The sequence below is a fragment of the Helicoverpa armigera genome, chromosome 3 (assembly GCF_030705265.1).
Source record: "Helicoverpa armigera isolate CAAS_96S chromosome 3, ASM3070526v1, whole genome shotgun sequence".
Classification (NCBI taxonomy): Eukaryota; Metazoa; Arthropoda; class Insecta; order Lepidoptera; family Noctuidae; genus Helicoverpa; species Helicoverpa armigera.
The window spans coordinates 2,009,475-2,028,310 of record NC_087122.1 but is presented as its reverse complement, the minus strand read 5'-3'; the positions used below and the strand labels follow the sequence as shown (position 1 = coordinate 2,028,310).

General features: G+C 39.5%; 1 protein-coding gene across 6 annotated transcripts in view; it reads left to right on the top strand.

The window, feature by feature from the left end:
* LOC110377536 (solute carrier organic anion transporter family member 74D) overlaps nucleotides 1-18,836 on the top strand; it is a 45,833-nt gene that overhangs the window by 23,109 nt on the left and 3,888 nt on the right. For 2 of the 6 annotated variants that reach the window (XM_049836645.2, XM_049836644.2), the window contains exons 2-7: nucleotides 1,897-2,639; nucleotides 11,726-11,866; nucleotides 15,663-15,794; nucleotides 17,103-17,267; nucleotides 17,716-17,841; nucleotides 18,254-18,396. In XM_049836645.2, the coding sequence (XP_049692602.2) occupies nucleotides 1,973-2,639; nucleotides 11,726-11,866; nucleotides 15,663-15,794; nucleotides 17,103-17,267; nucleotides 17,716-17,841; nucleotides 18,254-18,396 (1,374 nt within the window). In that variant the 5' untranslated portion in view covers nucleotides 1,897-1,972. The other 4 variants (XM_049836646.2, XM_064043482.1, XM_064043483.1 and 1 more) reach the window with 4 other exon arrangements.

The window sequence follows — 18,836 nt, the reverse complement described above, 5'->3', positions numbered from 1 at the left end:
ACAGCGAACTGTTTCTTTTTGTGTTGAAGATGAATTTTGATGCGGGTTGACGTCGAATCTGTTCTTTGGTGGTTCATTTGGTCGTGTCACTGAATCATAAGTGAGGACACGGCGTTGAGCAACTTTTTTATCTCCATCCTAACACGCGTTCAGTTTATCTGATTTCCACACGAGTCTGTTATTTAAATACAAGCGTTTTGTAGGTGGAGGTGTTGCGTTGATGCTATAGTTTATTCAATTTATGTCAATAGATTGTCCGGCGCTCGCCATATTCATATGATTCATTGGCACTCAATCGCGATGGGAGATTAAATAAATCGTCAGTCGCCGTCGTTGTATCGTCGATGTAATTGTATGTGCGTGCGGGGTTGACTTTCATACAATATTGCCGCCAATTAGATCGTGGCGTCTCGCTACGCTGCCTAGGACACTTGAGTTCACTTCGCTGGCAGATCAATTTCCTACAAATTCTTGAATTTCATTCATATTTTGTGGAAAATTATTTCTTTTGCCTAAGTTAATTTGATTCAAAAGATTTTCCTCCTTCGGTTTACAATATGCCATGCTGATTTCTTGTTAATGTTGTGTCAGTCACAAAATATTTTAATATCCAAGGTGTTGTGAATTCGGACAAGTGAAGATAAATTTTAAATTTGGCTGCACATCAAAGAGGGACGATTGTTCTCAGAAACAAGATAATATTTTTTAAATGTTCTTATTGTAAAGGTCGCGTGGTACTGGCATTTAAGATAAATAGGGCATTCTGTGTGATATTGGTGCAGCAGTAACCCGCTTCACAAGTAGTATGCCTATTTGTTGAGTCCCGTTATCGCTGGAGCGATAGCACTTGGTCGATAGCTCGACCATTGCACAAGTTCGTGGGCTTATCTCGGAATGCAGTTTACTGTGCACTTCATTTGGCATCAGACGTGAAAAAAATTGGGTCGATTAAGTCACCCCTAAATACATAATTATCAGTTAAGACGTCATCTTGCAAATTAATGGTATCAGTAAATAGTTTTCCTGCTGGAACTGGTCGGTGTAGTGCAATAGTGCGTCGTGGTCGGTGTCGCCGGTGGTCATCGGCCCCCATCGGTGAGTTTCGCAAGTCCAGTTAACCGTATGAGTCGATCACATTAATATTCTACAGTTGATTTTATTGCGAGCCTAGCGTTCGCCTCCACGTCTGCAGGTATAGATTTTATAGACATTTCGTTACAGTTTACGTTTATTAATTATTCATGTGATAAATAAGCCACACCACCATAAATTATGCTTAATTTCACGTGAATGTAAATGGTACGAGAGAGCAATGAGACAAAGACATTCCGTAGTGTCGAGACGAGAGGGAATCTTCAGTGAAGGGCGGCGCGCAGACGGCTTTCATCGTGTGTAAATGCGTGCCGCACAAAAAACGGATAGACGGCCAATAAAAACCCCGTGTGGAGAGAAGCCGAGGGGCGGGCTCGCGGGTGCAGCGCGCTGCGCCAGTAATTGCATGTTGCAGTCGGTCTCCGCCGCGCTGGGTGCGCGCACGCAGCCTCCTTCCATCCCTCGCCAGCAATCGGGTGAACGACTCCCCAATCAAGTATGCGTACGACTCACCACCGCCGCATCGTACCCGCTCCTTGTTTTCGCGATCGTTGATCAATCTGTATGTTTTGGTCCCGTTAGCCGGAAGCGTCGCCGTCGCTGGCGTTTAGCGTGCGTTTCGTTTTCGCTCGGCCGGTCACATAGACTTGATAGCATAGGGGTTGTGTAATATTAGCGTCGGTAACCGCTAAGTCGTGACGACCATGACGTGAGTTTATCTAGGTGTTATGTTTAAGCTCTGTTTAAGATCAAGTTTTTCTGTATTGTGCATTGGTTTAAATGGTTATTTCTGTATTGTCGCAGGGCGAACGTTGTCCCTACTGTATCATCAGCGGGTGGGGAGGCGGGTCCCCCGGGCCCGGCGGCCGAGGACGCCGACATGAAAGGCGTCGAAGCTACACCAGAAGAACAAGAACGTCTAGCGACAGGAAACAACAATGGATCTCTTGACTGCAAACACACGGTTGCACACCCGCAGCCGCACCGCGAGCGCTCCGTGTTCGCGTCGACGCGGGTCTTCATGCTGGTGTTCCTGTCCGGCTGGGTGCTCCAGGGCATGTTCCTCACGTATTTCGTTAGTGTGACAACGACTGTAGAAAAGCTGTTCAAAGTGGAGTCGAAGACGACAGGAACTTTATTAGCAGCGACAGAAATCGGTCAGATATGTACAGCGCTATTCCTGACGTACCTGGCGGGTCGAGGGCACCGGCCGCGCTGGATCGCGTGCATGATGCTGGTGCTGGCGGTGGGCGTGATCGGCTGCGTGGTGCCGCACATGATGTACGGCACGCAGCTACTTGACGTGCATTTGGACGGACATCGCGCCGGCGCCGCGCCCGTCTGCTACTCCTTCCAGAACTCATCTGACTTATGTGACGCTGCGCACGTCAAGAGCTCTACGACGCGCACGTCTATCACGGCCGTGGTGATCCCATGGCTGTTCATCTGCCTACTGGTGGTGGGCGTCGGACAGACCGGCATCGCCACGCTGGGCATCCCGTACGTCGACGATAATGTCGGCAGCAAGCAGTCGCCACTTTATATGGGTGAGTGAATCTTTATTGTTATCGCTCGGTTTTATGAGCTTTATGAAGTATATTTTAAATTGTATGTAGTAACGGGCCGCAGGCGCGCCAGTGGTTCATTGAGGCGTGTTCCTTAAACAAATGCATGCATGATCGACGTTTGCTTAAATTCGTTGTATCGATTAATTCAGTTTATCGTTAACGTTTTGCGAGTACTCGTAATAAAATGGGTACATAAAAGTGTATAAATCATAGCCGTGCCGCCCACGGCCCGCCTACAACGTACACTTTGCCGGCCGCCCTCTGATGCGTTGCGTAATTAACAATCGACTTGAGTGCAGCCCGCACTCTCATTAATTGCAATTTTGTACAAAACCTCCATCTGCAATATTCATGTTCAATTTAAGTATGCATTGTACATGCATGGTAAAGGCCAGCCCGGTTTCTCAATACCAGTGTTTTTGCACAGAGTGTAGAAATAAATAAAAGTGCATTGTTACATTTATGTTATAATAACCAATACGATAACTATAAACCAATTCGTTTCGAACGTATCGCTTCGATTTTACGCGCGATCGTATATGTATAAAAGCTTAAAAAAGTCCGTTCAAAGTCATAGCAAGGTTAGTGTAAAGTGCATAAAAAGCAAACAATGGGTGTTTGGGTGGGTCGTACACTGTGGAGTACGCGTGTATGTTGTGTCTGCGTCGTATCTAATGCGTCCACTGCACTACCATAACATACGGAGCGGGTGCGACCGAGAGCGGTAGAACTAGCGGGTTAATGTCGCGTCACGGTGATGCGCACAACTCCACTTTATCTGTACATTATTTAGCTCTCCTATCTACGATAGTTTGATTAACTTCTAGAAAAAGTTTTAGGCAAAGTGTAATGGTAAACTAACAAATACTATTAAAAATCTAGCACGATTTCAACTTAGACCCCAAACTGCAAGCAAAATGTCTAGCACATCGTTATTGCTCAGTTTTATGATACGAGTAATCGAATCTTGTTATGTGGAATTTATTTTATAACCGGCCTTATTTTATGTTGATGATTTCATTTTATTATGTTTACCTTCGACATTTCATAATGCTCATTTAAATTTGTTATGTCGCATTTTAAGAAAACGTGATAAGCTATGATTTGAAGGCAGACGGGTGTCTATAAAAAATGTGGACTAACGAGTATGTAATAATGTAAGTTAAAAATAACATGTTTGTTTATAAAATTCGTACATAGATTGACATAACATTAGTTTTCGTAGCTTTGTGAGATTTATACCTTGTCGCTCTCGATGGAGCCCTTGCCTTATAAAGCGGCCTTGTAACGATTTTGTTAAACAACTACTGACGACTATTTTCGTATTAGTAAATTGGTGCACAAAAATTACACTTGCAATATGGCCGTTGCGTTGTGTGGTCTCGACTAAGGTTTGTCGATCTCTTGCCGTGCGTGTCGCAGTATTAGAAGGATGGGCCGCATCCTCTGAATTAAGATCGTTATCATCACCATCTGTTTTGTATGGATAAGCTTATGTCAATGCATGCGTCTGATTTTACTAAACTTATCCAGGATTTATTCCATCTGTTCCGTTTTTTCTTATGACTCAAGAAAGCAAGCTTGTGCGGTATTTCTTATAAAATAAGACGATATACGTTTTACCCTTTGCCTGACCTGTATCCGTAAGCCAATGATCTATTTCTGACGTACAAGTAGCTCTGTATGCAGAATGAGAGCATACTCGTGTTTTCTTTATTATATCAGTCCAGATAATTTAGATTAATGTTCCGACTAGTGAACTTGCTCATGATTAGATAAGTCACAATAAGTACGTTTGTTTTATGTGGGCCAGTAATTATGTGACACTCATTCAATGTATCGTTTTCAATTGCGCAGCTCTTGCCTCGTATTTTAGGAACTCGATATCTTTATAGCAAGCAATAAAAGGTATGTGTTGTAGACAGACTTAAGGGCAATTTACTGAAAAATATAACCATATAAATGCATTTAAGTGGTTATATTTTTTTGCAAAAAAATATGAAATGCAGTAAAAAGTGTGTATAGAGGATTTGTGTTTTCTGGCTAGTTAATATAGGCTTATGTTTAACTGATCACCAGATATAGTAACAAATAGCAGCCAAAAATAGTAAATGATCACCAAAATGAAACTCGCATTTTAATGTAAAACTATAACCAAAGTTTTAACACTTTGCCACCTATTTAAGTGAAATGACTCCAAAATAAATCATGCGTAAGCCAAAAATAGTAAATGATCACCAAAATTAAACCACCATTTTAAAGTAAGATTAACCAACGTTTTTAAATTCTGCTATCCTTTTTAAGCAAAATGAGTCCAAATAAATCATTGTTATCCCAAAAGTAGTAAATGATCACCAAAAGTAGTAAATGATCATCAAAATTATATGCTATCCTGTTTAAGTAAACTGACTCCAAAAAGTAAGTTCGGCCTGATACAAAACATGTAATAACATTGTGGGGACCCTTTTCCTGCACTAGGGTGGAAAATTGTCTATTGCATGCCTCTAAACAGTGCGATAAGAGTGTGTTTTCGAGGGATTGTAGGTATTGAGAAACACATTCTTCTTCTTCTTTCTCCTGCCCTGTTCCCAATTTTACTTGGGGTCGGCGCAATATGTAATTTTCTTCCATTTTCCCCTGTCACTCGTCATACTGACACTCACGCATGCATTGCAAGCCGGACACATAACTTAATATGGCATCATAATACTTTATTTGGTAATAAGCCTACATTTTATGGCAATCACAGTGACTTATTTAGGCAAAAATAATACATTAATTTGGTCGTCAAGAGTTGGTGATCATTTACTAATTTTGGTGGTCGAATACAATTTAAAGTGAAGTCGTGACTAAAATAGCTGGTACTATTACATTTTTAGACTTTATTTTTCTGGTGTTCAGTAGATATTTCTGGTTACAAAACTAAGGGTATCAAAGCATTTTATGGTGGTCATTATATTTGTTCCCGTTAATATATTGGGCACTCAGATCTAAAGGTCAAATAAAAATGGCTTAAGTTAGAAATGAAAGTTATGTAGTTTGTGCGTGCAAAAGATAGATGTTTTACTGCAAGTAATGAAAAAGCTGAGGTTTTATCGATGCTTGTCATAAAGTATGGTTTAATAGTCTTTGATGCTTATGCAGGCGTTCGTGTAATATTGTTAACGAAATTCCAGTTACCAGCAAAGTACTAATCTATGTAGATTGATTGAATCAATCCATCTACATGTGTATGTTCCCAATCAAATCTTCAATTACATTAATTAATTTATTCTTTAATAGTCCTAAATCGCAATCACAATTAGTACAACGTACAGTGCGTGCGTTGAAGGAAACATTAAATGCACGCAACTCATTAAGCTAATTTGTTAAACCAATTAAATTCAGTTCAGTTAACTTGTATCGACCTACATCAGTTGAAGTGCTTACGGATTCATTCATCGTTTTCATCGAACTATTCATCTATTTGTAAACTAGTGTATTCTCAAAAGAGAAGGCATTGGCTTTGACGGCCACGTTTGCTTTAGACGAATTGTTATAACCAAACTTTTCATATTTCGGCACAATGCTACCCTTTACTATCAGTCAATGTCCAACATATCTTCGAAAAACTTCTTAATACTTGGAAATGTACATCATGTACTCAAACCTTTAGAGGTACATTTGTATTTAAGACGCCTTAACCCGTAGGCCACAATGAGGATATTATTTGATTGATACTATTACGCTGTGGATTATTTAGGTCAATTCAACGCGTGATCATGACCCTAAAGGTTGGGTGCGTTTGAGTAAAACATGGTAGGGCTATGACTAATATCTGTCACTAGGCAGGAAAATCTACATGTTATTATTTGAATTCAGTACTACGTCCTGATAATTTTTGAGGGCATAAAAATGACGCATCAGTCAACTATTTGTAATAATGATAATGTAGTCTAATCCACCATTATTGATTTCATAAAAGCTCTTTAGCTTTTCACCAGCAAGGTTCATTTTGACATTGCGGTACAATCAGTCCACTTTAAAGGTTGTGGCTGTAAAGGGTTTACTTGAATCTATAATTGACAGTATCAAGTATCAGTTATTACAATCTTTCAAGTAAACACAAATGTCCCAACCATAATTACTTCGTTCATAGACCAAGGGCTGATAAACGCTTTACTTAAATGTTCTATAGGAGCTTAATAATGTATCCTTAGGACCTTGGACTTAACTATTGCGCAATATCACTTAAGCTGTTATCTTAAATTCATAATCAGAACTGGGTTTCTATTCAACTCCATTGTTTTCTAGAATATTTCGCACATGTTTTCCTCGAAGGTGTTTTTTGTCCATGCCAAATACATAAATACACGTCATACTCTTACAGTAGGTTCAATATTACCTTACTTTGATCCAAGTGTTGATTAATGCCATTGTATTCAACCTATTATTAAGTTGTACCTGCAAAGCGTTTTTGCCTTCAGTTCTAGTTCATTGCACTGTAAACTTTCAGATCGATATGCATACAGTCTTAACGTCCCTCACTTATAATTCAAGACTGCGTGCTCACTGAAGCCCTGTTGTGCAGTAAAACGTATGCAATTGCTATTTCAGTTGGTGGTTAGCAATGTGTGTCAGTGTGCCGACTCGTCGCGGCGACAATTTCAGCTCGTTGACGGTGTATCTCAGTCCTAAGAGACGTTGCCCTAATTTCGTCCCTCACGCTCATCGTTCGGGAATGGTCGACTTGTTTCCTCGATGCGTTCCTGTTTTTTCTTTATATTGCGAGTGTTTCGTGGGGATGTTGCCGCTTTCGTGTCTAATATATCAAGCTGTGCCTTAAAATAGCTTAGGATAAATTTGGGGTTGCCTGTTGTTATTTGGGTTGCTTTATTTTTACTTGTTTCGATGCATTTGGTTGTCCCCTTGCCTTGTGTACGGGCTTTTCGGTATTTGTTTGTTCAAGTCTTGGTTCCAGTTGTTCTGTTCTTTTAATTGTATAGGTTTAGCGTCGAATTTTAGATCCTGACTTTCAAATTATTTATCTTTAACTCTAATTGGTATGCCAAGGAAACAATTTTGCGACAGAATTCGACAGTTTGTCTATAATTTATTAGGTACGATAAGAAACTCCTTTATAGGGCTTTAACAATTTGGTAAATAAAATAAATATCACTTTAAATTCTAATGTATTCAGTTCGGTACAATACAGTAGGATAGGTACCTATGGATGTGTGTTTTCCTTAAACATAAAATACATTTTTTTTATCCAAAATTTCGTGATTCATACCTTTTCTGCGAACACTGACCAGTATTTATTTGGGTCAACCTTATATTCGCATTTAAATAGGAATTAATTTGTCCTCAAATCTTCCAAAGTTGGAATTTTAGATGCAAAAGAATCTATCCAGAACAGCACATCTTTTCTTATTATGCACCTATATGTTTTTCCTTAATGGTATCCGATATGAAACATCCTTATCGAACTGCACATACACATAGAATCGTTTAACTCAATGTTTAAGCCTGAAAAAGTATGATAAACGCTTACAATTAGTCAGGCAGGAAATGCGCATCGTATTTTTCTTGAATCCCACTATCGGTTCGCAATCTTATTGCGATTAATTAAGCCTTGTATGGCCGAGAAAATTGCCTTGTTATTACGTTACCGTATTGCAATGAACCTTATGCAACTTTTTTGCGAGTGCACTATCAAATTGCGCTCCAGCTAATCATTTGTTGCTGTAGTTGTCATAGGTCAGTTTTCTTGCACCATCGCTCGATTAGATTACGCCTGCAAGATTAGATATGATTGTATGTGTTGTTATTATCATACCGGCGTTCGATTAAACCTTTTCATGACGTCAAATTGCTTTTGTTTCTTTCATCATGAGTTTTGAATTATTTATTACTTTGAAACTATTTCCTGTGTATCTGTTTGCACAGGTGTGTTCCTAGAAGCGTCACAGTGTGTATCAGTGTTGTCTAAAAGAATTAGTCATAGCTCTAAAAATGATTTTGCATCTGAAAGAGCAATGAACTCTGCACAGATTAGGAATTGTGTTCCTATTTCTTGGCCATTAAAAATATCGTGACTGGCGAATATTATTGTGGCTGTGCCAACTGTCTGTGATGTGGAGTCTGGGCTTTTAGGAATTAGTTTTGGTCGCATTAAAAAATCTGAAGGTCTCTAGACTAATTAAGTTAGTGCAACCATACAAAAAATTTTAGACAACTATAAATGTAATTGTTTCTAGTTTTTGGTATCAGGTTTAAACTGAAGTTCTGACTACTTCAAAACTCTATTCACATTACTCATCTATGCATTGGTTTCTACGATACATAGTTAATATTGACTGTTCGAAAAAAAAGCGTAGTTTCAGTATTTTTTTCAATATTAGGTGTATATCAGTGATTGTAGCTGTCAGCAGTATGACCTTATTTACACAGGCGGGCTTCACAAGGTTATCTCTGCGAGCCCTGTTGCCTTTCATATCAGTGTATTTATGTTTGTCTCTATTATTATAGATAGTGTGCTCTGATAGGGTGGCTTACATATCTATTTATAAAGCTTGCCTTAGGGGGTTTTCTTATGCGGAACCTGCGTGTGTACCGCGTCCGCATTCGGTAGGAATAGGTCAGACTCAGTCTAAGTCGGTAAACGACCAGCAGAAGTACCGTGCGTGTCGTTAGTACGCAGTCAACTGGCAGAGAATAGAACGTTAAGAAGCTAAATTATCGTCTTCACTTTATCTCTCCGATGTCAATCTTCGTTGGAATGCATTATTTAATGTCACTTAGGACCGATGTTTACCTATATGACTGTTTCACGCACGCTTGCTATTCGTATAGTGGTAAAACAATACTGGGCGTGAAGGTCCATAAGCGGACTTTACGCTTATAGTATCACGCTTGCCTGCATCACGCGTGATAAAAAAAAATAAAACAAGATGCGGGCCGTAAGCAAGCCAGAACAGCATACAGGCGTTACAAACTTACAGTTAATAAAAAAAGTCTTCTGAAATGCCCGACCCTAAACGCGTTTGCCTACCGGGTTCATTTTAATGATGAAATTCGTCATTTTTTGACAATCACTGAGCGTTAATTCGATGGAGCAGCACTTGAACGATGTTAATGATGCATCGGAACCGGTAAGGACGAGTGCACCGGGACATAATAAAAACTTGTACCGAGACGCGGGCAGCGGCCGTTTTGAAAAACGATCCTGACGAGGCCATTATTTATTACAAAAGCGCATGATGATAATAGGAACGTATATTTTACTTTGTGTCGAACGTGAAGCACGCGAACTGTACGCACGCTCGTCCGTTTTTTGGCAAGCGATGCGGTTGGTTTCTGGGAAAGATTACATTCGGGACCTAAGTACCTGATTGTTTTTCGGTCAGTCACCCTGAAACGGTCCTTTGTTATTTTATTATAACAGGTTTTTAATTTAATTTCGAAATTTGGGACATTTCTTACGCATGTTCAGTCGCGCCGGATGATTCGTCTTCGGATGGCGACGGCGGCTTGTCCCTAACATATTATGGTCTCATTAAGTATTTAAATCAGTTAAATTGTTTACTGTTTATAATGTTGTAGTAATAATCATATAATTTAATGGCCAGTAATAATATTAGCATTTCTCGGAACAATAATGTCAGTAATCATCCAGGCTCGCAGTTCGTTTTTCTTTGGCTCTAACATAAAGTAGCTGAATGCTGCAGCGATCGTTGACAGCGGCAATTCCTCATACGATAATTTGTTGTGGTGAGTTCAATGGCCCTCAATTAGCCCCTGAGCCCTAGCCCTATTGAGATAAACGACTGCGGTCCACTGTGTGCGAGAGTCCATCTCAATTTGCATAACGACCATCTCCGCCTCACCGATTATGCACATTAATATTTAGTACGTCATTAAATGACCCGAAGATAATATTTCCTCGAATTAATTCAACGTTGCTATTTTACATTGTATCTGCAGTTTCATGCAATAGAGCGGTTTCAGTGATGCGTGCACTGGAAAATGTATTCGTTTCGTGTGTAAGTGCTGTAACACCAGTGGAATCTGTTAGCGTAATATTATTTAATACGTCGTGAGAGCAAGACATGTAATTGATTACAATGTTTGTTTTATGTACGATATGAGTTATATGGGTTTTTACCTCTGTTGCATGTTTACTGAAAACTTGATCAGTGATCATTTGCTCCGATATTAGATGTTGAGATGTTTTCTTGAAGACATCTACAGTCAGCGTTACTGTTATAGAGATACATTACACATACATTTTTGTTACCGTTTCTAACAATGACTTGCTACTTTTTCGATTATTCATTCCTATGATCAGTAAGTTAGCACATACCCACTGTGATTAATGTATGTTTGTGTTTGGCATACACTTTGGGATTACCAGCTGAGTTTTTTTCTCAGCCTTGAACAAATGAAAAAAAGGAAGGGAAAAAATCTGGAAAATATAGCGTAGGTACCAAGAAGAAAAATGTTGATGCTCTATAATGTAAGGATGGTCATTCGTATCGTAAGTCTAGTCTTAGCAACTGATGCTAGGGTCGGTTTCCAGTCCGACTGGACGTGTAACTATGCTAAAGTATACATTCTACTGGTACAAGTACGTATTATAAAAGTGCCGGACGTCTTGAGTACTTGCGGTTTATCTTTCTTGTAAGTCGTTGTGATTCGTTTTTCTTAATGTAATTGGTGTCAAAGGTACGGAAATCGTTGGCAATTTATTGATGATTTTATCGGTTTTTAACACTTCGGGTCATATAAGCTGTATTCAATGGATAATTAATTTTACGATGTGTGATCTTTACAGTATTTATATTAGTTGGAATGAAGCTCTGAAATTACTTAATGATTTCCTCAACTTTCGATAAAGGCTGGTCGCACAATGCTTGTTAGTTGTATTTGCTAGTTTCTATCTAAAAACTAAATGAAAGTCATTGTGTGCCTACTCGAAAAACTATACCAAGCAGACTCTTCTATCAAAACTATTGCTTTAAGTTTTCCTTAAGAGATATCTCTCAAACCAGCGTTTTTTTCTAATTTACCTTTTCTTTCAACAGCTATTACCATCGGCATCAGGGTGATTGGGCCAGCTCTCGGGTTTCTTCTGGGAGCGCTATGCACGAGGGTCTATGTAAACCCTCTGAGTTCGCCCGACATCGAAGCCAGTGACCCGAAATGGGTTGGAGCGTGGTGGTTGGGTAAGTAGCCTATTATAAATTTCTTAGTCTTAGTAGTAGTAGTATGTTGTAAAGAGCTAGATTTTATTTCCTGTGTATTTCCTGGCGCCTCTTCGGTCACAGAGTGTAAAGGAATTTAAGGATCTTTGGAATGTGGCGCAGACATGCTTTTCACGCGAGTCATCCCAGATGGAATGGGATTTGGCGTAGATACGCCAAAGAAATACCAATTTGTGAATGACAGTAAAATCCCTATTTAAATCTCCCGGATCTTTTTTCAAAAAATGACTTTCAGCATGGGTCCCAGATCAGATTATAATTATCTAACACGACCAACATTTATACATATTCAGACTTTCTTCATTACAAGGCAGTAAAACCCAGTGTGTCTCCAAGACCAACGGGTGGTTGCAACCTATCGCATAATATCCATTCATAATTAAGTTGCGGACAGCGCTTAGTTCCCACCACACGTCTTCACTCGTGCATTAATTGTTGTAAACTGAATACCTGCTGGTATAGTGCTGTAGTTGCACATGTTTGCGCTACCGTCTATTTAAGTTGGTTCATTCTTCTTTCAAATTAAATTTGATTCTAGCTTTTATGTGTAGGCAAAAATGAAATGGCAAAAATACACTATAAGCAAAAACACACCGTGAGGGGTGTTTTCAGTTTCCCAATGTCTTAGATTCTCCTGAAATTATAGATAGTACTTCTAGATGTTTTGCATGTTTTATAAAAAGATTTTTCGTGAAATGGCATGGTACTAAAAAATCTGGTTCTGGCTCGAAACGCACAAGACCATATTAAACGCCCATTTATTCAGCCATTTATATAAAAATAAACCTATAATAATATAAGCTTACGCACAAAACGAACGGCTATTTCGCGTTTTACTGCTGTGTAAACATAATACTGTTGAAAATCGATACTAGTGGGTGGTAGCTTGTAGCTGCTACAATTTTCATAAGAAATTACACACGGTACTTCTGTGTTCTATATAAGCAGTATAAGAGCCAGTGTTCAGGCTATAGAATCCATGTCAGCTCTCTTTATCTATGTAGTTCAAAAGTTATCGCTTGTCATTGTCACCGATATGGATGCAACCACATTGTTGCTTTTAATGCATCTCCCAAATGATTGATGAATGGAGCTGCATTATTATTAACAGTTTCGTACTGTTCAACTAAGTAAGCAGTTTTAAAGTTATCCCTTCTATGTTTCCCGGGATTCAAACGATGACCTGTAGCTACAACGAAATCGAAGTACCAACATTCCAACGCGGAACAGTCATCTACCGTTAGCGAAGCACTTGCACAGATTTGCGCGCAAAATCCACGAAGAAAGCACGTGCGTGACCTGCCTACCAACCGAATGCGTGTAAACAAAACAAACTTCTATCTGCTAGCCTCAAAACGCACCTAACTCCTTCATGTCTAGGAAATAAAGCTCAAAATTGTATAATAAACGCTTTTAGGAAGTAACCCGCGCGTCGTGTCGCGGTAGAAAACTGCTGCAAGCGTGTCCCGACTGCCAACGTATTGAATTCGCGAATACGCATTGAATGATTTCTGCGTATTTCCTTATTGTTTCAACGCCACACTCATGAATGAAGTTTTGAATTTTAATAAGTTTATTTCAACGGACATTTTGAATCATTAACGCCTTGTTTGGGTGTTCTAAATTGGTAACAGCCACTTCCAAAAATAGATTTTCGATATTTTCGCAGTTAGAGTAGCAGTATTTTCAGTTTATGCAATGCTTACCAGTTGGCAACTGGTGCGTTCGCTACATTGCAATCATTACATTTATTCTCAGAATTTTTGATTAATATGTAATTTATATTTAAGAACCTCTGGTACGTAATTACTTGAGAATAAATTACAATATTTTGACATGCAACAGCTCCACGTGTACGTGCGTCTATAAAATGTCACTTAAGCTCAAGTTGCGACGATTTACGTTATTATAAGCACATTTCTCAAGGGATAATGAGCATACAGATATATGTTGCAAGATGTTAATCACCACTCATTACTTCCCCCTACTGACTCCAATAGCGGCTCGATTGCATTGTAATTGTTTCTGCGAAAGGGTGAGCGAGACATTCCGTGGTTGCATAATTAATACTCCACTATGACGTGCTTTACATGAGCTTTCCGTTCTATCGACAGCTTGGAGAAGCGCAGCGTTGACGAGATGTGTTATAAGACGGCGGTGCAACGTGTTGTGTGATGTGGTGTCATAGAATGGCGCGCGATGCAATTTCCAGTCGGCTTTCGCTTTTTTGTGCGCGGGCGTCACGCTGCGGCGGCGCGGGCGCACGCCACTAGTTATATAACGCGTCTTACATCACGCCGCGTCACCACAGCTAAAATAAGCGCTCTATCCACAGCCGGTCACGGCCAAGGCTGCGCGCCTTGTTGCCGACAATTATGCCGTCGGTGCCCGTAATGAGGATTTAGTGGGTGGACACGCGACCGACGCCTTGCTCACTTTTACTTTTAAACCGGTTCTCTTGACCTTCGTCTTCTCCGAGTCGCGCTGTAAAATCCAAGTTCTCACCAAAATGTATTAGACGCTGTGACTCTCTTATATTGCGTTTAATCGCACAATTGAGCATGGTAAACAATGCTGTTCGGCGTGTGTATCCATAGTCCATACCTACCGTGTCTAGCGAACGCCCTTGACTGAACGTCGACCGGGCGACCTTGTGAACGCGCAAATGTTTTCTGTTTGAATCTATCGGAATTGTTTTTGATCGTATCCAAGGTTTCATGAGTTATTACGTTCGCTGCTTTTGACAATTGCCAGTTTTGGTTAGAATTTAGCTTGTAATTCCAACTGAGAGCTAGGAAGGATCGTTGAGGTTCCCGCTGTAGTTTATGTGCCATTTGAACAAGTTTATGCAGCATGTTCCAGAGAGCATGAGCAGTTTTATGCACGCGAGCGTTGTGCACGGTACGTGTGTACGTAGACTGTGATCAGTCTCGCACCGTGGCGCCTCGCTAAGCGTGAAATATTCCACACATTCGAGGTAATCTGACTGCGAACGGATTAGCGCTATTGAAAGGAGCATTTCTCACTCTCCGCCCCGATAATTGCCATAATTTGAATGTTCCATAATGCGGTCTCGCTGATTTCTTCAGCAAACATGTCTATCTACACAGCTACGATTATTATTTGCTCTGTATACTTCTAAATTTCAAATTCCTCCAATTTTTTTGCAAGGATAATGCTTCTGTTTACGGCATTCATTAGTGAGGGTCTTAGCCTTTTACGAGTTTGTTTGTGCACCATTTTATTACTACAGTGGTAATACAAAAGCACATAATGAAGACTGTTATAAATTCATTAGCTGTCTTGTACCTGAAATGCGGTTGAATGGCCGTAGGGTACGAACACTTACTCCCACTTCGTTTATACGTCACACTCATATAGGACCATGTATAGCTGTGTACTTTTCACATGAAACAACGTCAGAATTAAAGCAACAAAAAATGTTGGAACAGTGAATAGTTTTGATCTTTGGCCCACTCTTGTCTTCCCAAATAAAATATGACAAGATGCCACAACAGATTTCTGTGCTTGTCCAACCGTGAATGTTTTATGAGAATATTTTTCTGGACTTCTAAAGCATTCATCCATTTCTATTATTTCAAGAGCAAGAATGTCTCTTGGAGAAGCTTTTGTGGGATAACGTCATAAGGAACAACAACACGACATTACTTTATCAACCTTAGCTCTTACACCTTAAAGTCCTTCTTTGAGAACTCTTTAAAATCCTCACTATATGCTCCGTTTTCTCATTCCCCAGGTATGGTGTTTATAGCGGGCTTCATCGTGCTGCTCTCAACTCTGATGTTCTGCTTCCCAAGGCAAATCAGACAGGAGCCTGTGCCCATGCCGCCCAAGAAGATAAAGGATAAGAATGAACCATTCTTTAAAGGTAAGAACACAATGAAAATACCAATTTTCTCAGTGGAAAACTTCTCAAAGTGTAATTCTAAAGTGGAGCAAATATTTTTTATGTCCCATTTTTTTATCAACCCGGCAGAAGGAAATGTTTTGGTCTCCAAAATTAGTAGAAAGTTCCCGAAAGTACATGTTTGCTAATTAAGATAAATAGTGACGATAAATGAATCAAACAACTCTAGTACCATGTGGGTGGCCAATATTTTATTTCGTAGTAATCTCGTTGACATTTCGAGCACGACTTTGATGAATTTCGGCATAGAAAACAACAGCAAAACTTTTAAGTTAATTGGATGTTTTATCGCTTTCAAAATATTACCTCTAGGAGCAATCATTCATATTGTACGTATTTATAATTCTTTCAGTTAACGTTGTTTTGACTTTTCCACAAGAACTGACTGATATTTATTTCCGTACAAACGACTATCGTGAACTTTATTGACTTATCTTTCAAGTCTGGTCGACTTCCCGTCCATCCGATTGATGCATATTTTTTATCTAAAATATCTGTCACACATAAATATCACAGTGTCTCTTCGATTAATTCTATCTTATCGTAGAATGTGATTTGAATGCCATAGTTCCGTTCACATTAATGCATTTTTCAAATACACATCGAACATTTGTCTCAAAAACAAAATCCTATCGTAACCCGGTTTCAGTACTTCTCTGAAATGACTTGGACATCATCCAAGCAGAACAATAATAAAAACTGTGGCAACATTGAAAAAGCGACGAGAATTCGTAGTTATCAGCTTGACAAATAACTTCTATCTAGTTTATCTCTTCCGTAAATATAGTGAAAGAGATTGGAGCGGGTCTTTTGTTGGTACACAAAAGAATGTTGTGTCTGTGTTCGAATTAAACGTAGTTATTGATTTCAATTGGTCGTTAAACAGGCAAGGGTGTAAAGTCCTTGGTTAAGGACCGATGAAAGGACTTGGGTTCATTGTGAATACAAAATTACCATTTTGAATTGGACGTTAAAGATGTGATTATTCAATTATTTGAGTAAGTTTGTAATGGACAATACAGTTTATTGTGACCAGGATTCAGGATAGGAGGAAGTCCTATAAATACAAGACACGGTAAAGTCGGTCTTGAAATTCATAGCAAACATAACCTATTCATGAAATAATTCCCAATGGTGGCAATAACTGGCACACCTTGGATTGATCGATCATTAATCAACTAGAGCATAAAAAAAACCTTACATCCTTCAAGAAAACCACATACTCTATTTTACCCAATCCTTTATCAATATTACCATTTTAATTTTCAGATTTCTTCGCAACAATAAAACGGCAGCTGACAAACGACATTCTGATGTGGCGAACAGCGAGTTCAGTGCTACATCTGATGCCCATCAGTGGGGTGTACAGCTTCTTGCCCAAATACCTGGAGAAGCAGTTCCGGCTGCCCACGCACGACGCCAACCTTGTCTCGGGTGAGGTACTAATGTGAACACTCAAGAATTGAATAGAACAACACCTTTTTAACAGACTTCCTTAGAAGTAAAGTTTCAAGTAAACAAAATAAAAATTACAGTTGGAGTATATAAAGTAGCTTATGTGCAAAACTGGTACTTATGTAGATAAACTTTAATGAAGAGATAAATAATTTCTCTCTGGGAGAAGCGAAAACAGTTTCATACGGATTTAATTTTGTCCAAGTCCCTATGATTTTTTGTTCTGTAACCGCGGTGTGATTTGATGAAGTTATATTTTTGACAGCAATGAATTGTCAAGAGCCTAATCAGATGCAAATCTCTTTCTCCACCTTTCTCTTTGCCTCGCTTTTGCTATCAAAACTTCAATAGGAATATGACAAAAGGACCCAAACTTCATCCCGTCGTCTCAAAAAACCAAACTTAACCCATATCTTTCACATTCCAGGTCTGGGTGGTATCCTAGTAATGGGTTTGGGCACGATCACGTCTGGTGTGGTGATATTGAAGCTAGTGCCGACTGCGCGACAAGTAGCCGCGTGGACGGCGGCCAGTGCTGCTATCTATAGTGCTGGTAAGTAATCAACAACAAGAAACGAATGTCTTCAGGACAAAAAATAAGTATCTCTATGTGTAAATCTCTTATTGGTTTGGATATTTTTGGACCCCAAAACGTTCTGAAAGAAGCAAGAAATAAGATTGAACAGAAACGAAACTATGAAAAGAAATAGTTTTTTTCAAAAACGGAGTAAAACACTTGAGTCTAACAACTTTTACTGCAAGGGCTTTGATTATAGACACGGCTATGGTTATCATAATGACTGTCACTAATGTACAAAGTTTGAGAGATGAGGTTTACTGTTTTTGGAATCCTTTTCGAGGCATCGAGGAGTCTTGTTATGATATATTTAGTCGTCAGTCCATAGTCCAACCTTTACTAAAACTTCAAAGCTCCCTGTTCTAAAATAAGTTTTCGTACATTCCAGGTATGGTAGTCCTAATGTTCGTCAGCTGTCCTGAAGAGAACTACCGCATGATCAGCGAGAGCGGCAGCATCGCCAACAGCAGCATGGAGTGCAGCAGCGGCTGTTACTGCGACGATGTGCCCTTCAATCCTGTTTGTGGACAGGTATGTCACTATCACTAGGTATGGTAGTGCTAATGTTCGTCAGCTGTCCTGAAGAGAACTACCGCATGATCAGCTTGTGTGGATGTATGGTATGGTACTACCAAGGTGCAATATTGTTCGTAGCTTAAAGCTATTGGATGAACCTATAAAATCTTGCGGAAAACAGATACATAAATAATCATCATATAATATACCTATTCCGTCCTGACTTCTCCATGTATAATGTGGTCTTCTTAGCATATTAAGTCGCCTCAAGAAAAGTGCCAAGTTAAAGGGGTATAAGGTTGCCCAGGTAACTGCTGCGGAACTCAATTACATTTGGTTAGACTGCAAGCCGAAACCAACATAGTCGGGAAAAGACTTCAGAGTTACGGGTCAAAATGCGATAAGAAATGTATATGTAATATGTATATTAATTAAAAGTTTCCAGTCTAATCAAG